This window comes from Pundamilia nyererei, unplaced genomic scaffold (genome assembly GCF_000239375.1).
Source record: "Pundamilia nyererei isolate P.nyererei 1_Seehausen unplaced genomic scaffold, PunNye1.0 scaffold00117, whole genome shotgun sequence".
Lineage (NCBI taxonomy): Eukaryota > Metazoa > Chordata > Actinopteri > Cichliformes > Cichlidae > Pundamilia > Pundamilia nyererei.
The window spans coordinates 324,505-346,429 of NW_005187518.1; the positions used below are offsets into that span (position 1 = coordinate 324,505).

A 21,925-nucleotide genomic window follows, 5' to 3' on the forward strand; every position below is an offset into this window, starting at 1 on the left:
TTTGTTTAGTTTTAATTGAGAAAACATTGCAGATAATACAATAAACCACAAAGATATGGCCACTTATAAAATTGCTTTGATTTATTTATACTGTTTTGTTTTTTCTTCACTGTGGTTTTTGCCACCAGCTGTGAGTACACACACATTTGTTCATGTACTTCCAGCCAAACTGAACATTGTGAGTGCAATCTCACCGCTTTTAGCGAGGAACACTCGACCAAATATAAAAACGACTGGCTGTAATTGCATTTTGCTCTTGCATCACATCCACTTGAATTAAAGGGCTGAAAAATAAATCAGAGTCCAAACACTCTGCAGTTCCAGAGGTGGTTCCGTGTGTGTGTGTGTGTGTGTGTGTGTGACAGAGGAGGGCTAATGAAGGCGCAGCTGCATGAGTCAGAGCTAGAAATGAGGTCTTCGCTTACGTCCAGTGTATTTAGTGTCGGCTCGAACCTCCCTGCAGGTTAACAAACACACAGCGGAGACAGAGAAGCCAGTTAAGGTGCATTATAAAATACAGGCAATAAAAGGTAAAATCCAGTTAAAGCTAAACTAAGTATATTACGACATTCAGAGCTTTAAGCTCGGCATAATGAATTCAATTTTTCGTCCTCTAAGAGTTGAAAATACACTCATGCACACACCGTCCCTGTCTCCTCCTCCTCTCCTTCTTTTCCAGGATCCAGTCTCGTCCCTTCTTCAGCGATTTTCCCTTCATGTTTCTGAAACGACATCTTCACAGCGACAAATGAATATTAATACTTAGCATTAGATGCAAAACATCTCACATATCCAGTCACTTGAGTCTTACTCTGTAAAAGGGAGGAAAACCTGCCTGACAGGGTTTTAAGTCAAGCAGGACAACGACCCTTTCTGTCATTTCTTTTGGTCTTTTGGCTTCATAAAGGCAGGTAAGACTGAACCTGCACTCATCAAAGCTGAGACCAGTTCACTATCCTATTGCAAAGTAATAAATGGGATGATTTATACGGCTGCGTTATCACAAATCATAAGCAAATCACCAATTATCCCGATGAGAATAAATTACAGCTGTAGCAAACAGTCCCCGACATCATTCATCTTTACTGATCATATTGTTTGCTGCAGAAAAAAAAGAGATGTAGCAAATCCTTTGAAAGCTAATACCACACAGACGGGAAATAAAAAAAAATGTAAGGTTGTTAAAATCCCATACATTCTTTCCTTCGGCAGTCAACAATGAACAATCAGCAGAAAAACACATTAGAAAACACTCAAGTGGCCTCGGGCTGAAACACATTGCATATGTCTACATGAAACACAAACACACAAAAAGCTGTAAAAACACCAGAGATTGAAATAAACTGAATTAACAGCTGTTATATCAACCCATGCAAACAGCTTTATGAAACAGTCTAATTGCTCAGGGTTGGCAGCATCGCCTGCAGTGGACGTCTTTACCTTTGTCCTGAGTACTGAACCTGGTTTGGAACAGCTTTGTCTGACGTTTCTGATCCCAGTCCCTGAAATACAGGAAAAAGACATTAACATGATCATCATCTGGTTCAAACAAAAGGCAGCAACCCACAACATCCACAGCTTTCCTTACTTTGGGAAGAACTCCTGCTACGCCGGCAAACAGACACAGGAAGAACCTGGAGATAAACAGGAAGCGAGTGTGTAAGAAAACGTAAACCAGCCAAACAGCTCCAATATGTAATCATACATCATGCAGCCAAGTCCCCCCTGTTCTAATTAGCCCTGTGTTGTGAGCACCCGGCTACCAATTTCACAGCCTATTAGAAAGGAATCGGTTGCAGACGTCAAAATAAAAAGGAGCCACTTCCAGTAAATACTGACTTTTTTGCTTTTGCGCTGTTGGGGTAATCCACCACCATGCCTCCGCTGAAACCTGCCTTCATGGCCTGTGTTGTTATCAGCTCGAGCTTTGGAGAGAAAAGAGGAAGGTGGTAAGTGAGTGAAGAGAAACCTTCAGGCTGTTCCTCTGCTGACACAGAGCCTTCATGGAAACACAAAGAGGGTTTTTTCCCCCCTTTTACCTGTTCCGAGTTCTCAGGATAAAGCTGAAAGACTGCACGTGAGCCTCTTGACTGAAAGAGCAAAAAGAGGTTATAAAATGTTTTCATCAAAAATAAGCTTCCTGGATATGTGAGTGATAAAATCTTACCAGACATGAGTACAGGGTGCTAAAGAAGGTGTAGAGTCTCTTTGGAGGACTGTGCGTCCTTTTGTCTGCATTACAAAGCCACTGCAGGGCAGAGATACTGAAACAGGAAAAGAGTTTTTTAAAGGGGTCATAAATCATTCAAAATTCCCAGGAAGAGCCTGACTTATAAGCATCCTTTGTTCTTTACCTGACGCAACCATCAAAGGTACCAGGTCTGAACGGCATCCCGTGGCCCATGTCTCCCAGTACGAGGTCTCCTTCCACCTCTCTGTCCAGTGCAACATCTGTCACACAGAAGAGAATTACATTTGTTTAGAGTTTATGTATTTCTTGTGGTGACATAAATGCACAAAAAACAACCAACCGTAACCGCATATTGGATCTGTTATCATGCTTAAAATACATTTTAGGCTTAAATTTCATTAGCCAATCACATGGCAGCAACTCGATGTATTTAGGAATGTAGACCTGGTCAAGAAGATCAGCTGAAGTTCACTAAGCATTAGAATTGGGACGAAAGGTGATTTACGTGACTTGAATTAAGCATTTTTGTTGATGTCATCAGGGCTGGTGTGAGTATTCAGAAACTGCTGGGATTTTCCCCGAACAACCACCTCTAATGTTTGCGAAGAAAGGTCAGAAAAATAAAATATCCAATAAGGAGCAGTTCAGAGTTAAAACATCCTGTTGAAGACAGAGGAGAATGGCTTGACTGCTTGGACTTGATAGAAAAGCAACAGTAAATCGAGAGTATTTTGAAACGCACAAAGGTCTGAGCTGTAGCAGATGGGCTACACCAGCAGACCACCACACCTGGTGCCATACCTGTCTGCTAAGAACAGAAAACTGAGGCTAAAATGTACATAAGCTCACCACAACTGGATTTGAGAAATATTGCCTGGTGATGATAAGTCTCAATTTCTGCTGCAGCACTTGGATGGCACGGTCAGAATTTGGCCTAAATGACATTAAAGCGTGGATCCCTCCTGCCTTGTATTTACAGTTTAGACTGCTCGTGGTGTATTGTGGCGAGATATATGATTTTGCACACTCTGAGCATTTTATACTCTAGTTTTATGACTACCTATAAGTGTGTGAATGTATTGGATGTCCTGAAGCTAACAATGTCTTCCTTTAACTCATCTAGTTCCAGTCTGAAGCCAGACTTTAGGAATATTTTTGGAATATAGTCAAGCTTTGGCACCATATGTTGGGAAAAACATTACGTTTTAACACACGGACATCAATAAAACAGGAGGCTGACTGTTCATTTCCTTCAGGTGTGTTAGATTATGCCAGTATTTAGCTGCACATGTACAAATTTGTAATGATATATTCCGTATATCATGAGTGCTATAAAGTTTGAGTGTCAAACGAACCCAACATCGCGGTGCTGATGTCGACTCCGACCCAGTAGTGTCCCTCTTCTGACAGGTAATCTCCGCTGAGACCGGAGCCACACCTGAGAGGCACAGACCAGATTGTTTCTCATCACAAATACATCAGATTACTGTGTCACATACCGTAACAATGAGTTATGTTCAAACTAAAACTCATAACAATGACTTTTCTACAACACCAGCAGACATTCTGACTTTTGCCACATTTCAACCTTTAAGTACCACGAAAAAAAATGGTGCTTCAAATAAATCTGGGAGGTACAAAACCCTCCACAGCCAATCATAAATGTTTGCATCCCCCACCTCCCAAGTTTTTAGACTAAAAGCACTGCGCCATCCCCTGAGCAAGAGGCTTCTTGGAGGATAAAGATAATATCCCAGAAACTATTGGAAAATGCCACTTTCTCAAAACTCAGTTTTTCAGGGATTTCCTTAAATGCTTTACTTCTTTTTTCTTTTCTTTTTTTTTCTATTACTAATAAAGAATTCAATAAGTTTGATTGGAGCTAGTTCTAAACGTGCATTCATTAGTAAGAGTAAATATGTACTACCATATTACATCTCTAACTTAATGCACTTGCTATAAGTAAATTCAGCCACTCACTCACCCAACATCCAACAAGAAGCAGGGCTGTCCCTCTGGCAGGCTCAAAAGCTCCACAGCTCTCTCTGACATCTGGGTCTGGATCTCAATCATTCGAGAGCTAAGAAGCAACAAAACACAACAAGATTTCAGATCTTTTATATTATTAAAACATTTTTTGGCATATGCTAACTTAATTTTCTCGCTTATGAACACAAAATCAGGCAACTTGCTGCTAACGGACAGGCATAAAACTGTTCTCTATTCTGTTTTACTGTAAATCCGTCTGAATCAGGTGGGAAAGGGGCTAATGACACAGCTATACCCCTTTTTTTGAAAGAGGAAGGGTGGTTCATACATGACAGCCACAAACAAAGACTCTTTAAGTTGTTATATGTTTGACCCAAAGGAGTTTTAGGTGTTTGAATCTTTGGTCAGTGTCCCACATCAAAGTAAGTTAGCCAAGGTGGGATGAAAGAGGCTAAACACGGGGCATCTTTAAATTTAGTCAAGAAAATGTATCCTTTCCTGAGGTCTTCAAATTAATTTATACACTGAACAACTGTGCAGTAATGAGCATTCACCCAGAGGTGCAACTAATGAGTTCTCATTATCAACCCACTGTACCTGGTTTGATACAGATTAACGGATTGCTCATTTAGTCCTAAAACCAAACGCTTTCCAGTTAAACATAAAAAAACATCAGTCAAAAAGCCACGAAGGCAGAATAAAAATGGTTTAAATGAAGTGTCTCAATCATATACAGAATGTATATATAAAGTGCAGCAGACAGTAAAGGGGTTGGAATAAAACTACTGAGATTAGATTCTTTATGTTAGAAATGCAACCCTAACAAAAAAAACTAAATGAAGCGCACAGTTTAATTATGTCAAAGGACAGAAACACTGAGACACTGGATAAAAAAAGAGCTGTGTGTTACATATAAACATGTAACGTAGTCACAAACATAGTATCGTTACATCCACACTCACTTTTGGGAGTACTTCTTGGCCTCCTCTTCATTGTAGAACTGCAGAGATTAGAGCACATCAGATTGACAGATCAGTAACACCTCAGTTTACTCCTACAACCCTGCAGCTGCTTCTCTGGTGCTTCAAGCATCATTTAAACCAGACCAACACACAGCTCACCAAATCACATCCTTTGAAAAAAACAAATTATGTTCACTAAACAACCATTTAAACCATGTCTTTAAAGCTGCTTCAGCTGGAGGCCTTTAAAGAGCCATTTATAGATTTAAAATGCTCCTGTAGAAGAAGCACCGGCAGAAAACAAAAGCTAAAAAAAAAAAGAATAAACCGTCCGACTGACCACATCTGGAGGAGCTGAGTGTTCGGGTCGTCGACAGCTGGACGCCATGCTCGCGTCTCCTTGTCAGTCGTTATGTTACGGGAGTAATTTTACTTAATAAACAAGCTGCCTGGTAGCAAAAGACCCACACGTGAATTATGTTGACGTCATTCACAAGCGACGGCACGCCTCTTCTTCTTTTGCACCGTTTGGAACGTTGGAGCGCTTTACTGCCACCCTCTGACCTGCCGTGCCGACCACCCTAAGCTTTCTAAAATAAATAAATAAATAAAATAAATGAAAACATATGAAAAGATCATTTTTTATTATCAATATACATTTTTACTTTGATCCTAACATAGTACTATTATCTCAAATTTTGACTTAATTCTCAAAATCAGAAATGCTAGTAAAAAAAGATTGAAGTCGAACTGGAAGTTCATTTTTTTAAATTCATTGAGAATAGATTGTTAGAAAAAAAAACGACTAATACTTTATTCTGAATGTGGTCCCAATACTTATACATTATTTTTCGTAGCAAATTTGCAATACTTACTACTTCAACTTAAAATCTGGATCTTGGATCTTTCGACTTTAATCTAGGACATTCTTTTATTATTGCTGTTGATTTTGAGAGGGCAACATTTTGAGATAAATCTCAAATAATAATATTTGTAGATTAACTGTAATGAAAAAAATCAGATTTAAATCAGATTTATTGCCATATTTTTAATACTATATTTATTACATTATTATAATCACTAATTATAATCATTTTTGGCCCTCCATATCATCACCAACTTACAGTTTATTTTTAATATATCTGTTCATCGTGCTACATCTTTGTGATATGATTTATTGTCTATTTTTTGCACCTTTATCCAGGTTCTCATTCCTCTTGACTCCAACAAAAACAGGAACTTTATGCAGAAACTAATTCATTCATGAAATCCTCTTATCCGTCTTACTTTGCATCCAGAGAGATAGAAACCCTTTCCTCTATAACATTCACGTTTAATTAATCACACAGTAACAAAGTTGGAATTATCTTATCAAAGGTTGTGACGCTGTTGCATGGGTAGCTACTCTGTCTTTTACATTACAAAAGAAAATAAAAAATAATGTTTTAAGAATAAGAAATTGTCATTTCATTAAAAGAAAAGGACTTAAATTAAATCTCTCTCAATTTTTTTTACATTGTAGAAGATAAAGATAATCAATTGTCCTAATTTCCTTTAATTTTACACGAGAAATAAAGTGTTAATGTTGATCTTTATGTTACTGGTGCTCTGCTAAATGATTGGTCGGTTGTGTTTGACTACTTCCTGTAAACATTGACTCTGATTGGGTCCTCTTTCTCTCACGCGCCGGATGCTGCAGCTGTTTTCCGGCCCCTGCTCGATAAAATGGCAGAGGTCGGTCAAAGGCTGGGGAACGGAGTTTACCGGCTGTCTGCTCTCAAAACCAGCCAGAGTCGAGCCGTGTGCCCCGGAGGAAGTCCCGGGTGTCTTATAACAAACCATGCCTTCGTTACCGGTCGGGTTACAGAGAAATCAGTCCAGTGTGGACGTGCAGTTCAGTCAGCTTCAGAAAGCACAGAAACACTTCTCAGGTCAGAGAAAGTTTCCACAGTGAAGGAAAGCGGGAGTCAGGTGTTGGAGAGTGCGGCTGCCTCCGGTTTCACCGAATTTTTAGAAAACACGGGGAGCCTGCGAGCTCATAAAGCTGCTCTTTTCCTCCAGAAGAAGCTGCTGCTTTGCAGGATGAGACTGTGGACGACAGCAGCTGTCTCCATCCACCCTGACGCCTTCAGGTCCCCCCAACAGCGCCGAGCTCTCTGCACGCTTACCTTCATCTTGGCAGATCCTGGATCAGACAGGCTGGGAAGTGGACACGGACTGAGATGTCTGAATCTGCTCCATGACGCCCTGAAGTCAAGTTTCACAGCAGCTAGAAGCTACAGCTGGAGGTCAGAAGACGCTCCTCTGCTGCACAGGAGCAGGACTGCCTATTATGACATCCTCAAAGTGTCTCTCAGTGCCACGCAGTCTCAGATCAAGACGGCTTACTACAAGCAATCCTTCATCTACCACCCTGACAAGAACCCCGGGAGCAAGGAGGCCACCCAGCGCTTCTCTGATATCAGCGAGGCTTACACCGTGCTGGGAAACATCAGCCTGAGGAGGAAGTACGACCGCGGCATCCTGAGCCGGGCAGACATCCAAAATGCAGGCAGACCCTCCAGCAAGGAGGCTTCCAGCAGATCCACGGGCTCCCAACAAAAACCTCAGCAGAGAGCCAGACAGTTCTCCCAACCTGGAGGGAGGCCCATATTTGATTTTGATGCCTTTTATCAGGCTCACTATGGGGAGCAGCTGCAGAGAGAGAAGGACCAGAGAGCCAGGAAGCAGCGGATGGAGGAGGAGCTGAAGAAGCATCATAGCAGGTGGAGGCAGAAGAAAATGATGAAGGTGGCTGTGGTAATGCTGCTGGCCATGGCAGGGCTAATTATTATCAATGTCAACGGGCCTTGAAATAGAAGCGGCAGCCGGAGGCGCTTCTGGGGCTGCACTTTATGACTCTCAGGGTGAGGAGGTGGAGACGGGAAGTGTTTGCACAGTTGCTGACAGCTGAAGAGGTTCAGTTGTTTTCAGGAGTAAACAAACCGTCTCACTCGGATTATTTAAGCTGTTTCAAGCAGCAACTTGTTAGGCTCCGTGTCTGTACTGTATACTGATTGTTTAAAAACATGGGTTCATTTCTCAAGTCTTCGATTGAAAAAAAACCAAAAGAGTTCTTGCTTTTCACAGTCGTTCCTCCTGTTAATGCTTAGTGATGACAAAAAAGAGGCCAGGCTTCATTTTAATAGTTCACAAGACATAGAATTGACCTTTAAATCACGCATGATGTGTTTTTATTGTAAGCGATGTTGGACAAAAGCCCCAGTTTTCCCCTTCCAGTCAAAAAACTGAAGCTAAAATGAGCCTTCAGCTGTCCCCATTTCAAAGAGGATGTCCTCTTGAAAGACAAGCTCTTTTGTTGGCAGCTCACTTATTTCTATATCTGCCTGAGCTCAGGGTGGAACTGCTTTTCAGGGAAACAAAGAGACTGGGTTTTGAAGGTTTTGAAAGTTCATTTAAGAAGAGGATTGCTTAAATCCAACAACCTGTGCCTACGCTAAGTGGAAAATCAGGTTGTGCATTTGTCTGAATGTCCCTTTTTTTTGTATGTATTGGTTCATTGTGAGCACTATGCACACATGGTGTGAACACGTCCTTAATGACCAGTGTAAACATGAGGAATGATTACAGAAAGCAAAACCTGGTTGAGACAGGCAGGGATGCTGTACGACAACAACTGAATGTTTCAGTTTCTCCACGTGTAGAAGGGCGATGGATCGAAGGCAGTGGAAACTGTAAACCACCCCACAGGTTGGGGACTTGAATGTAAGTCAGGGGTGTCAAAGTCATTGTAGTCACCGGCAGCCCATTTTGATCCACAGTCGGATGATTGGAGCGAAACCCGCATTAAACACCGCAGTGGACCTGCAAAAGCACAAAACCTTCACATGTAGCTGTTGTAACTAACAAAAGCAACAATAACTTTGACCCATTTTCACTCATGTACAGTGATGTTTATGGATTTTATGAACAAGTTAAAGATGTCGCTGCTGTCCTGTAGTGTAACGGTTCGTGTTACCAGGGCCCTGCATTTGACACCCCTGATACACTCAGTGTATGGGTGATGTCCTCATTACCTCGTTTCAAGTTTTTATGTCTTAAGAGGTCAAAGCTCCAACAACACCTGTAGTATTAAGATTACCCTGATGAAGCAGGCTGGTAAAAATCACAAAGCTGTTCTTTATACTGCAAATGTTGCTGGAGCTTTGACTTCTTTGGACCCTTTTTCTTTTCTGTGCATCTATGAAATCGGTGTAGAAACATGTTGCAAACCATGTACCTGGCATAGACTTGGGTTAGTCTTTCTAGCACCTATACTATTTTCTGTAGTAGCAGGCTGAAGTCAGACAGCTTTTGGTGGTTCAGGTTGATTTCTGTCTATCAAACTTCTGCAAAAGGACAAAGATCATTCAACTTGTCCTTCCTGTATAATGCACAATTCTTTTGGCCTTCCTTATACTCCAGCTCTGTAATGTGGAAAAATCACTTTAGTAAAATTTGAAGATTATGGATTTTTTTTTTTTTTGTCCCACTGGGGAAAAAAAAGATTTGGTACAAAATATATATTTTTTGCCATACATAAGTCAAAATTCAAAGTTACAATCTTGTTACTTATTTTGACTTTTCAGTAGCAAAAACAAGTTTCCATATAAGATTAAGCTGGTATTAGTTGCATTACATACTTGCACCTCCTTCCATGTATTTCAGTGTAAATATGTTCATGTATTGTAAAATTTAAATTTAAAGTCGATTATTATGTGTGAGGAAAGCTCCAGTACGAAAAATACAAAACTGTGCAGTGCATCCCTTTTCTTCCTGACTGATTCAGCATCAAGGCAGAGTCTGTTCCAGCTGCCAGAAGCAGAGGACAACAACACGGAGGGCTAACACAGAGAGACAAGCACTCATATTCACATTCACACCTATGACCAATTTAGAATTACACGTTACTCTAACATGCATGTGTAAAGGGAGAGAACCTATAAAGGTACAGAGATAAAGTCCCCGGCCAAAGAACTCAAACCCTTCTTGTATTCTCGCTGTGAGTTAAAAGCGCTGCAGTTACCTAATAATTACCTGAGCCGAGGATTCAGCCCAGCTTAGAAGCGATTACGTTTTAGTTTGGCCCTGAATCCAGATTTCTTTTTCCTTGTGAGATAACTGTATCATGTCCTCATGAATAGAAATTAATAAAAAATGCATTATATGATACTGCATTGGTGTTTGCAGGAAAATAATTACTACTTTAATACTATGTGCACAGAGCACCCGTGTTTGTCACCCCCAATGTTACAAGAGCTGACCTGTAGAGGGCATCTGAGCACAACGAAATGATCACTAGGTTACAGCTGGAGGCCTGACAGGCTCCCAGAGGCTCTTTGTGTGAGTATGAATGCATGCAAGCTGTAACATATTAAAGACATAAAAGCACTACAAATATTGACTCATGTCTTTAACTTGTTGTCTAGCATAAGTCAAACATTTGTAAACTGTGGCTTTTTAAATTGAGATCACTGGCCACCCTGATGAGTCTACGTGGGGAGCATGAAAGTATGGCAGGTCATTTTATGTCAGCCGTAGAGCTTAATTATAGAATAAAGGTGGGTGGTTGCGTTAAATATAAACACACAAACAGCGAGCAAACCCACAGTACATATGAGTTTTCATACCTCTGTTAACACAGACTCATAAGTAGGTCTCTTTTTGTCTCTGTGCTACTTTCGGCACTTTATGAGAATATGTTTGTTGAAACTCTCAAGTCTGTTACCTGCCTGAACTTTTGACCTGTGACGTCTCAGCGGGAATAACTGGAGAAAGCGTGCAAAAGTTTGTTCACATTTTATTCACAGAAATATAAAGTAGTATGTCAAGTACATCACTTTGTACAAAATTGCACAGACTCTTCAAAACTCAGCCAGACAACAGAAAAACTGGGCTGTAGGAGTGTTAAGAAAATAAAAGGGAGACGATGAGTAATCTGCGATATGTGAGATGGCTTTCTTGCAAACAAACAAGAAGAATCAATCAATTGTACATAAGTAAGACTCAATAGGAAAAATGTAATTTTACAACGGCTGAGGAATAAATATGTCTCAAAAATAGGATTCAAATTGGCACATGAACCGCTCCGTCCGCTCCTCGACTGCAATCACCTGTGAGGCTAAATGGCCGCGCTTGAAGGGGCAGTTAACGCTTGATATGTTTATTACAACTGAAGAAAAGTGTTGCATATGTGCCACCTGTTACAAACAGCTGCTCGCTTGGCTGTTGCACTGTCTGTTTTTTATGCTTTAAGGAGAAAGAAGAAGAAAAAAGACTGACATGTTAGGAAATATGCTTGTTCACTGCCTTGCCAAGAGATTGCTGAGATGACTGACAGCAAATGTGAAGCTGCAGTTTCCAAATTTATCTTTTAGATTATTCATTAGAATAAGAGCGTAACAGGCAGAAATCTAGAAGGAAAAAACTCCTCATCTGCCCTCTGTAATCTAAGAGCCTTTCATCTGATGAGCACAAGCATATGCACGTACTTTGAAGGGTTCTGCTTAATCTACTATGCCAACACTTTCCAGATGGACTTAAAATTCTCTATACTGCACAGTTAATCTGGCCTGAAAATACCTGTGATTGGACAAAGTCTCCCTACCACAGGTTAGAGTTTTTAAACCTTCAAAACAAAGCCATGAGAGATGCAGGAATCCAATCATAGTTTTCTTGGATTATTGCTCACTGGTGCCAAAATCATGTTGCCTGCCCCAGTTTTAAGACTGGAGGTAAAGAGGGTTCAGCTAAGACAGGCTGACTCCATTAGAGGTGACAATATCCATCTATGAGCTTCTCCGAGGCTCATTTATGTCTCCTTTATTTAGCACAAATCCCAAACTGCAAGTGTGTGCTCTGTTTGGGCGAGCTTGCAGGTTGCTTGGAAAGTAGCTCCAGCCAAAAATTAGTCCAGCATGCAATCAGAACATATTGTTGTACATGTTACACAAGCGAGTCTTGGCCAGGAAAACTGCTCCCTGTGTTTCCAGTCTTTGATTTAAATTAGCCACCTGTTGGCAGCGTGGCTGCACAGGAAACAGAACTTCCTGAACTACGGGGCACTTGCAAGATAGCCCAGAATCAACTTTGGTCCTGTGGTAGCTGTAACATTCATGTGGCCGAAAAGCATTTCAAATTTTGACCATGTTTTTGAAAAAAAGTGTCTGACACCATAGATATAGTTCAGTTTTTACTTTCCAGAGGGTCACCTAGTGACAAGTCTGGTTTCTAGACATCAAATAAGCACCGTGCGATTTCTACCAGCAATCACCTGACAACAGTCACCACTTACCACAATAACCGACTGCTTTTTACACTCAGGCAAGTTTCTGTTTTAGTTTGACTACAGTGCTAATGTCAGTCCGAGTCACAGCTTTGGAAACACGCCTCCGAGGGAGGATGTCCTGTCATAAATCCCGTGTGGCTCTAGCTTGCAACGAGCAAAATCTGTTCCACTGTAAGAAAATCAAAATGACTGACAGTAATTTTCCGAAAATTGAAATGATCCGGCGCAGGTCCAAATAAGTTCTGCTAATGTTTAGCTCTGTTCTGTCCCATTCATTGAACGCTTTGCTGCTTTTCACTCTCCAATGTAAGTATAACAGAGGCAGTGATAGGAAGTGATGGGGCTCTGGTGGTATTACACTAATTAGTAATTAGCAATATTTCCAAAAATGTCACACTTTTCCTTTTGTGAAAATGATGTTTTTCTTGAATAATTTTCTGCATAAAGCTTATTCCCATGTCGGCACAAATTAAAGCAGTGATGCCATATCTGTCCATTCAAGCATGGCCATGTAGTACCCTTTATTTAACTAGCTGTGTCATTCCAGGTCACACCCAAAAGCTCACCTGCAGGCCACATATACAGTGTACAATACTGCTACCATTCAAAACAACATGTCCCAAGTCCCTCCGATAAATGCTGGATTTGGTATAATTATATTTTCAAGGCATTACTTTAATGTGATCTATATAAACAGGATATCTAATCTACAGGTTATTCATATGCTGAGCGTGAATACAGAACCGTCACCAGATGGAGGGACCCCGAAAACCATGTTTCAGAAACACTACTGTAGCACACTGATCATCGAAAAATATTTGCACTCTACTACACCACCACACACTCATAGAAATACCCCAGTAGGACGACAAAATTGGAGCCACGCTTCCCTGTTCGTGCAGACTTCTATTGTTCATGTTCCATTTAAACAGCTTTAAACTGATTTGTAACACAACATATGACCGTGTGTGTCTGTGTAGAAGAAAATGCTCTCAGTATGCAGATATGCAGGTTCGGTATGTTTCAAACAGTAAATTAATCAGATAATTGTCAGGCACTAAGACCCTTGAGGCTGTACATGTTTGGGAAAAAACATCTCCGAGCTAACACTAACACACCCATGATTGCTGTACTTATGTTAGTGGAGAGCAAAGACCCAGAGCAGGACTCTGTAGGGAAAGCCCACAGGGAAAGTGAGGATATCCGGGACGGGCTCAAAGCAGCTTTACAAACATTAACAGAGCTCAGAAGGGAGGGGCTGTTTCTTCGGGGTCATTTTAAACTCGCAAGCCTTCAGCAGGGTGGTGACACGGGCTCTGCTCCCAGGGAACTATGGGTAAGGGTGAACGGGAAGTGGTCAGTAGAGATGAATCAAAGCCATATGACTCTACTGGATGACTTCCTCTTGCTTTCTCCACCTACGATTACATTCACCACAGCCTTTTTCTGTTTTTTTTAAACAGCTTCTTCTCAACCTTAACCCATCCTTTCCTACCTTTAGCCCTCACTGTCTCCCATTAACCGGCATCCACAGAGAAATCCACAGAGGCGGAGGGTTTTTATGAGCATGGCCACGCTGCTAAGGATCATTATCATCCCATCCCTTGTCAAATCAGAGGAACAGGAAATTGCCTTGAAATAAAAACCGACAAACTGGACGCTTAGTGATCCAGTGATTTGGACCATTTTCAACATCAGCAGAGGAGAGCCCAATGTAGCTTCCAACTTTCTGGACCTGGCCTGGGTCATTTAGTAGAAAGAGTACTGGTTCTCCACAGCTCGGGCCCTGCGAGTCCCATCAGCATCATGATAGTCATCAGATGTACCACTAGAGGCCTCCAGCAGACGTTCAGAGCTATTGCTCCGGCTCTGCAAGCCTCCACCTACTCCTCCTCCAGTACCTGGGTCGCTGCGGGAGAGGGAGGGAAGGGCGGTGGGTGAGGAGGAGGTGCTTGAGGAAAGTGGGGCATCAGATGGAGGCCCCGTAGGTGCTGCGATTCCAGGAAGGTGAAGAGCTGGCTGGGCTGAATCTGTTCGGCACATTGCATCCCTGGATGGAGTAAGGACTGGAGGCGAGGTCACATCTGTAGGAGATTGTGGGGAGAAGAAAGGGATCCTTTTAATAGAGGACATATTAATTATACAGAATATTCTGTGCTGCTGCTATTTGTTTGCTGGCTTCCACTAAGAGAGTTGCTTGTAAAAAGCTTCTTCACAGAGCAGTGTGTAAACACAGGCGGTGCGAACCTCCTTTATTATCCTTTCTCTCAGAGGGCAATAACACCGACAACACTGTTGCCAAAGACACGCCTGACCAGCGTATCAATAAAGTCTTTTACACCCTGAATCAAACCCTCACTGTGTGTGTGTGTGTGCGTGTGTCTGTCAATGAGTGCGTGAGTGTGTGCAGCATTTGAGGAAACAGAGGACTTCTTTGTGACCACCAGAGTGGCTAGGAGCCGGAGTCTCGGCCTGCATGCAAAACTCCTGCGGTATAATCGCCCCCTCACTCTCCTGTACAGGAGGGCATTTATCCCATGCCAGGAGAGTGGAGGGCAGAAGGTGGGGGTGGGTCTTTTAAATCCAGTATTGTTTACATCTGTGTTTACCAGCTTGCAGTTTTCGAATTCTCTGCCTTTGCTGGTGCATTGCAGTGTATCCTGTTATATTACCTACATCAGATCTGTGGAGTAATGACGCCACTGGTTTGACGTTACACTTTACAGTTACAGATTTATTACAGTTAAGAGTTTAGGTCCAAGCTAATCGATTGCCACAAATATTCTACGTATAAAACTGGTGAGTGAATCCTTCCTAGAGCCGACAGCTGGATGGTGAACGGGTTGAAACAGCTGGCAGAAAAGCAAGGCAGCAGTGAGCAGATGGGAAATTCTGCAGCATAAATAGTATAATATGTTACGTGTATATGATGCAATGGAGCTCAAGTTGCTCGCCTGAACTAGTTTGCAGGGTTCATGTGGTAAACAGTGAGATATAAACAGGTCCAAAGCTCCACAGGAAACCTTACGTGGAGTCTGAGTTTGAGTTCATAACAACCTAATAATCATTAGTGTTAATGATTATTAGGTTTGTGAGTAAAAATTCAGCAAATTAGCAGCTAAAATTATATTTGCCACTTTATTAGGTACATCTGTTCAACTGCTCATTAATGAAAATATCCAGTTGCCTGATTACATGGCAGCTACTCAGTGCATTTAGGCATGTAGAGATGGCACGGCTGAGATCACCAGCTGAAGTCCAAACTGAGCATCAGAAAGGGGAAGAAAGGCGATTTAAGTGACTTTGAGCATGGTGTTGCTGCCACATGGGCTGGCCTCATTATTTCAGAAACTCCAGATCTACTGGAATATTTTCCCACAACCATCTCTAGGTTTACAAAGAAACATACAAAATCCAGTGAGTGATGTCAGCGATCAGAGGAGAGTGGTCAGACTGCTTTTCGCTGATCGGAAGGCAACAGTTACTTAAATAACCACTTTTTACAACTAAGGAATGCAGAAGACCATATCTGAGTGCTGAGACTCAAATCATGGGAAAGTACTAGTAATAGAAGGTATACCAAAATAAAGTAAACGTCGAGTGTACACAACATGTGTTGTAAGTTACTGCACTGATTACCTGTGTTTGAGCTCCGCTGCACTTGTACATAGGAGCGTAATGTGATGTCAGCTGAGCCTCCAGATTCAAGAGGGATGGGGTGGGCGTGGAAGTGTCGCAGCATGTCCGATACGGTGTGGAACCAGAGGTGGTGGACGTGGCACTGCCCATTCTCATTAACTGACAGACGCAAGTGCTGGTAGGAAGAGTGGAAAGGTGGAGGGTGGGGGGCATTAACAAGTAGAGAGAGGAAGTAGAGAAAGAAGAGGAGAAAAACGAGAGACAAAGCAAAGTGCGAGACACAGTGAGCATCAGAAACAATCAGACAAACCAGACCAAGATAGAGGTCAGGACATTATTTGAGAGACTTATTGCTGTGGCAGACCGCCCAAGGCTGACACCAGAGGAAGAGGTGGCAGCTGAAACTTCCTCAGCACTGCCGGCTGGCAGGATGTGATGTGCAGGGATCATGTTACATAAGAGAACATAAAACATTGACATTACTGCAGCTTTTCCAGAGCCTGAGCAACTGCAGTCCCCAGGATTCACAGAACAAAACAATATGTATGTCATTTAGTTAAAGCTGCCAATTTCTTTTAATTAACGAAAATAAAAAATAAACATTTATTTTTTCCAGCTCACCAGATAAAACTGAAATCATTTCCAATGTGCAAGTTTCAGTCACATGACATTGCAGATCGTCCATCTACTCATCTCACCTTGGCTTTGCCCTGGAAGTTGAAGGTGAGGACGTACTCGCCCGGACGCGTCTCGCTTTGACGAATCACAAACAGCCCGTGGCTTCTCGCCCCACCGGCAAGCACCAGCTGAGCTGCACGTACGCGGGACAGCGTGCCATGGAACCACGGGTAACCTGCCAAACTGGCATCTCCATCTGAGTCTTTTGATCCTTCACTGCCACCTAAGCAGCATCACAGGAGAAACCACGGTTTATTTTTCCCCATCTGTAATTTTCTCATGTTTATTTTCTCGTAAACCTGCTTGGATCACCCTGTAAGGAAAATAAAATGAATTCATCATTACCTGCAGAGGAGTTGGAGCCCTGGGCCTCTGGGGATTGGAGGAAGCGCTCTAAAGGCATGTGAGATGGGTGCTGGGTGAAAGGAGGTTCCCTGCAACGGACTGAGGAGGTGCTGTAATGCTCTGCTGCTGTAGAGCACGATCTCTCTGGAGCACGGTACACTCCTAAACATGTTTTTATACATTATTGTATTGGTCAGTGTCAAAACATGTTCACGTTATGTTACACGGTGCTGCATCGGAGACTAAAAACAAGTCTCTACGCTCACCCTCAGAAAGCAGCTCGCAGCTGCAAGAGGCCACCATGGAGCACTCTTTGGAGGCCTGACCATGAGGACAGGACGCCAACTCGATGTCATCGCCGCTGTCACTGTACACAAGCAGTTGGGTCAGAAGAACCGCAGGAACGTATACACATCCACACACATGAGCAAACAAACATCAGTGAGTCCTAACAGACGACTCTACACAAATCCTACAAGCACCTACACAAGCGACCTTTCTGTTTATGTCCTGAGCTGCACTGACAAATGTCCACTCGTCCAAGAAACTGGGCAGGAATGTCCGCGGTGCAAGCTCGCCCATGTTTATGCTCAAGAAAGTTGTCAAAAACTCTAGTAATTGGATGATTAATGACTGTGTGTGTTCACCCTCCTCCCCCTTTTCCCGTCCACTCTTTCCTCCGCCCCCGCTTCCGTCCCTCTCTCCTTCTTTCCATCTTCAGTCAACAGCAAATATTTATCTGGTGGTTTACCCGGGGTCTATGCAGTCCTGGATGTCAGCAACCCACGAGTTTTTCTGCAGCGAGTCGATGGTTTCCAGGATGTATTCTCCCCCGTTTTCCACCTGTGGAAGCAGCCAAAAACTGCAGTCATACACCGAGCTGTGTTCAGTGCACCACGTCAAAGCAAAAAAAGAAAACCCCACCAAAAAACAGGTGAAGTGGAACGTGACTTCAGCAAAGTCATGGTGTACTTGATTTGCATACCAGACGTTTTTTAAGTTCTGTTTCATATGTAGGGTTTTTCAGTGTTATTGATGTTAAGCAGGAAGTTGTTGTGCACAAATATTTGTGTATTTCCTACCTTAAGAACAAACGTGTTGTCCTTGTCAGGCATCTCCAGCGGCATGGTGGTCCGCACCTCCACAATGGCTGATAAAGGGATGCTAACTTTGGGCTTTGAGGACTACAACATACAAACAGACGCATATTAAAAATAGTGCACATACTAAAGGCATAAAGTAAGCTTGTTGCAATTGACACCAGTGAGTCCCAACAGGTCAGTCAGGACTGAGCCAAGGTTGGTAAGATGAAGGTGTTGGAACCAAATAAACGCATTTGCTAATATACAATAAGTTGATTTTTTAAAATGCTCTTTAACATTTGCCCCCAAAAACTAAGGACACAATCTAAAGTGGGAAAGTTGCTTCTGAACTACTCATACTTTCTGTTGCAGACATGTAAAACATCCTTCCGTTGTGTTCTGAAATTGTGAACCAAGCCCTGTTTCAGATGACCTTAGACTATAAAAGTCCCAAAGCAGAGGAGGCAAATATAATTGGTCCAAAGTTAAAAAGAAAAACGTTGGGTTACATCCTACAGGAGGTAACTGCAACACTTGTAAAAGTAGAAACTGTGTATTTTTCTAGCTTTAAATTAGTAGTGCGGTAGTTTAAATAGTACCACTTTACCACTTTACCCCCTCTCTTTAGTGTGAAACACACAAAGATAACTTTTCCAAACCCTCAAACTTCGCTCTCATACATGATAATTAAGGGGCAACATGCAGTCACAACATTTGGTTCAGCCTTAGCAGTACACCCACAGATTAAATAGGACCGCTCAGTTGAAATTAACATTCATTTAAATAACTTTTAAATATCTCCATGGCTCAGATTTTATGCAGTATCTCATTTCAAAGCCTGTTTTTTGGCGATTATTCCTGCTGGCTGACTAACAAATACGACACAGGAAGGCTTTATAAAAGCGTGAACACAGAAAACATGCTGGCCTCATGTTCCCCCTCTGCAGAGAGTTGGATCCAGATGACAATCGCAGCAGATCCGGTGAATGTGTGCCGAGGTTGTGAGCCGTGAGCTGTTTCTGTGTGTGTTTCAGGAAAGGCGGAGTGGGAAGAGGCTGACTGACTGATGGTCAGTCGGAGGCTTTTATCAGCTGATCTGTCTGGAGAAAACACCGTCCTCATCTTGATCCACCTGTGCAGCTGGCTCTTGTCCCCGCCCACAATCCCTCTCTTTGGATCAGATGTCAAAAACCATTTCCTGTAATAAACTATTTCCTGTGCAATCTAAGTGGGCTCCGTCTGTCGAAAAGCCAACCAGTGCACATAGCAGTTTGTGCTTAAAACTCGAGTAGTGTGTGGTTATTATCTGAGATAAGTGAGAAAAGTGACTTTGAAAAGGGGGCTTGGCTTCTTTCAAGGGCATAGAAGGCTCTGAGTTGGTATAATGACAGGACGTAAAACAGTTTGAAACAAGACGAATGCATGCATGCATGCAACAGCTTTCCCTGACTGCTGTGTATATGTGCATTACTGTGTTTCTATATTAGTCACTTTCCTGAAAGTAAAGGCTCTGATAAATAAATATTTAGCATTTCACAATGAATAATGCATGAAATGAAAGCTGCAGTAGTGACCAAAAGTACACACATGTTTTTACTTATTTTCTGCCCGTACAAATACAGTTACAATGGTGGATGCTGATATTAAATAATGCAAAAGATTCAGAAAATGAGGTCAGCATATAACTAATCCCTTGTAGCCAATAGCTGAGGCTTCAAGTGATAGAAGATAAAACAGCTTGTTTCAGATAAACTGAGCAGCTTGTCCTAGTATAAAATAAACATGGACTGTTTTGAACTATGAATCATGCAAAGCTACTCTAGTGAAGTGCACCTCTCCTTCTCCTAACATACGAGGTTTGAAATAACCAGGCCCCATCTTTTATTGAAGGCCTCATAGTACCATAGCACCCCTATAGACCACTTTGCGTTCATACTGGTAGTTTTCTTGTGGTTTGTAGGATATTTAAAAGTAGAATGGGAGGCAGAGCCTTCAGCTTTCAGGCTCATCTTCTGTGGAACCAGCTTCCAGTTTGGATTCAGGAGACATTTACCCTCTCTATTTTTGAGATTAGGCTTAAAACATTCATTTTTGATAGAGCTTATAGTTAGGGCTGGATCACGTGTGCCTGAATCCTCCCTTAGTAACCCTGCAACAGGCCTAGGCTGCTGGGGGCTTCCCATGATGCACTGAGTGTTTCTTTGTCACTCACTTCTTTTCACTCTCTGTGTAATTGTACACCACTTTGCATTTCATCAATAGTTATTGTTAATTTTTGGCTCTCCTCTACAGTGTGTCTTTTGTCCCGTCTTCCTCCCTGAGCCTGGTTTTGTCTGAGGTTTCTTCCTGTTAAAATGGACTTTTTCCTTCCCACTGTCACCAAGTGTTTGCTCACAGGGAGTCATCAGATCACTGTATTATTGTAGAGGCTTTACCTTACAATGTAAAACGCCTTGAGGCAACTGTGGCTGTGATTTGGTGCTATATGAATAAAACTGAATTCAACTTAACTGAATAAATAATGTGGAGCTAAAAATAAGCACAATAGTTCCACCTTTAAAGCTGGTCCTTAGGTTAACTGCCTCCGCTGCTACTCTTCCTCTTTAGTTTGTGCAGGTTAGTTTTGTGGTGCGAACCAGAGCGGGTTATCTCAGGCATTGCTGCTGTGTCATAATGCAGGCAGCGAAAGCGTGCTGCAGTGTGCCGTCTCTGCCACACAGAGCAGCCAGCAGATAGATGGACCTGACAGGGACGGAGCTGGAGTCAGAGCCAGGAGCGGGCAAGAGTGAGATTTTATGAGTCAGTTTATCTTTCATGCACTGTTGACTCTGCACTGTTATGACTTGTACTGCGCGAATACGATGGCAGTGATAAAGCAAGTCAGAGAGTTGCAGAGCAGGACCGTCGAAATGCATGTGTTTAATTAATGTGTCATCAAGGCTGTAACCGCCGCTCTGAAGTCTCAGGCTTGTTCACAGCTGATAATAATTTTCCCAGTTTGGATGTTAATAGAAGTTAACAGATGAAACTGCTTTAGAGCCGTCATTACGTTTTTTGTTCTTTTTGTAGTTCTTAGCAACTTGGCAGAGTTCGAGTGACTGACAAAACTATTTTGGTTCCCATTTTCAGTTGGTCACTGCTGACAGTTTGCCAAAGGCGCGGAAGCGGTCGATATTTATTTTTTGCACATGAAAGGGAAACTTTGTGATCCCCTCACCTTATAGAAATCAATGTAAGAGCTTCCTCTCTCCCTCTCTTTCCCACAGTCTCAGCTTTTCTACTTTCATACCCCCCCATCCCCCGCACGTCTGTATCCCACCTGTCCTTACCCCTCTCCCCCATATTCCCACCAGCCATGATCAAAGGACAGTGGCAGATTTACACACAATCAGCTGCACAGCCTTGTGGCCTACTTAAGGTCAGGGGCAATGATCTGGAAATCCCATATAGACAAATGTGAAGGGTGTGTGCACACACGTGAGCGCGTGGTTTGAACTGTGTCGTTCTGCGTCAGCAGGGCTGGATCGCCCAACTAAATTTAAAACTAGAATTTAGGAAGTGCTACTACTACTGGTTATTTTTATTACTTCATCACTTTTTAAACATTTTCCTAATCTATAAATAGACTTGAGGAACTAGAAATGCACTAAGCTTGGAAAATTAAAACTGCTAAAGACAGAACTCGCAATACCAATAATGGCTGTGAAAAAAA

At 42.3% G+C, this 21,925-nt stretch overlaps 3 protein-coding genes across 3 annotated transcripts in view; 1 reads left to right on the plus strand and 2 right to left on the minus strand.

Moving 5' to 3' along the window:
* Window positions 1-5,664, minus strand: bud23 (BUD23 rRNA methyltransferase and ribosome maturation factor). Its single transcript, XM_005742086.2, has 12 exons — window positions 5,483-5,664; window positions 5,143-5,180; window positions 4,176-4,271; window positions 3,547-3,629; window positions 2,355-2,451; window positions 2,168-2,264; window positions 2,040-2,090; window positions 1,840-1,925; window positions 1,589-1,634; window positions 1,441-1,502; window positions 645-734; window positions 1-457 (listed from the first exon to the last, which is right to left on the minus strand). The coding sequence occupies exons 1-12, from the start codon at window positions 5,528-5,530 to the stop codon at window positions 403-405; spliced, it is 849 nt and encodes a 282-aa protein (XP_005742143.1). The 5' UTR covers window positions 5,531-5,664; the 3' UTR covers window positions 1-402.
* A 1,168-nt stretch (window positions 5,665-6,832) lies between these two features.
* dnajc30b (DnaJ (Hsp40) homolog, subfamily C, member 30b) lies at window positions 6,833-9,945 on the plus strand. Its single transcript, XM_005742087.1, has one exon. The coding sequence runs from the start codon at window positions 6,868-6,870 to the stop codon at window positions 7,993-7,995; it is 1,128 nt and encodes a 375-aa protein (XP_005742144.1). The 5' UTR covers window positions 6,833-6,867; the 3' UTR covers window positions 7,996-9,945.
* A 1,023-nt stretch (window positions 9,946-10,968) lies between these two features.
* The window catches only part of sh2b2 (SH2B adaptor protein 2), a 24,979-nt gene continuing 14,022 nt past the window's right edge, over window positions 10,969-21,925 (minus strand). The window contains exons 3-9 of the mRNA XM_005742088.1: window positions 18,214-18,315; window positions 17,883-17,974; window positions 17,398-17,498; window positions 17,132-17,293; window positions 16,807-17,009; window positions 16,109-16,283; window positions 10,969-14,553 (exon numbers count right to left, since the gene is read on the minus strand). Coding sequence (XP_005742145.1) covers window positions 14,219-14,553; window positions 16,109-16,283; window positions 16,807-17,009; window positions 17,132-17,293; window positions 17,398-17,498; window positions 17,883-17,974; window positions 18,214-18,315 — 1,170 coding nt within the window. The 3' untranslated portion in view covers window positions 10,969-14,218. The remainder of the gene's footprint in view (window positions 14,554-16,108; window positions 16,284-16,806; window positions 17,010-17,131; window positions 17,294-17,397; window positions 17,499-17,882; window positions 17,975-18,213; window positions 18,316-21,925) is intronic.

What these genes read in the sequence shown, in the direction of transcription:
- bud23 (XM_005742086.2), bottom strand. Translation starts at nt 5,530, where the DNA reads ATGGCGTCCAGCTGTCGACGACCCGAACACTCAGCTCCTCCAGATGTG. An exon ending in TGCTTCTTGTTGGATGTTGG is followed by an intron (nt 3,630 to 4,175) that starts GTGAGTGAGTGG and finishes TGTGCCTCTCAG; the next exon opens with GTGTGGCTCCGGTCTCAGCG. An exon ending in AGGAGGAGGAGACAGGGACG is followed by an intron (nt 458 to 644) that starts GTGTGTGCATGA and finishes GTTAACCTGCAG; the next exon opens with GGAGGTTCGAGCCGACACTA.
- dnajc30b (XM_005742087.1), top strand. Translation starts at nt 6,868, where the DNA reads ATGGCAGAGGTCGGTCAAAGGCTGGGGAACGGAGTTTACCGGCTGTCT.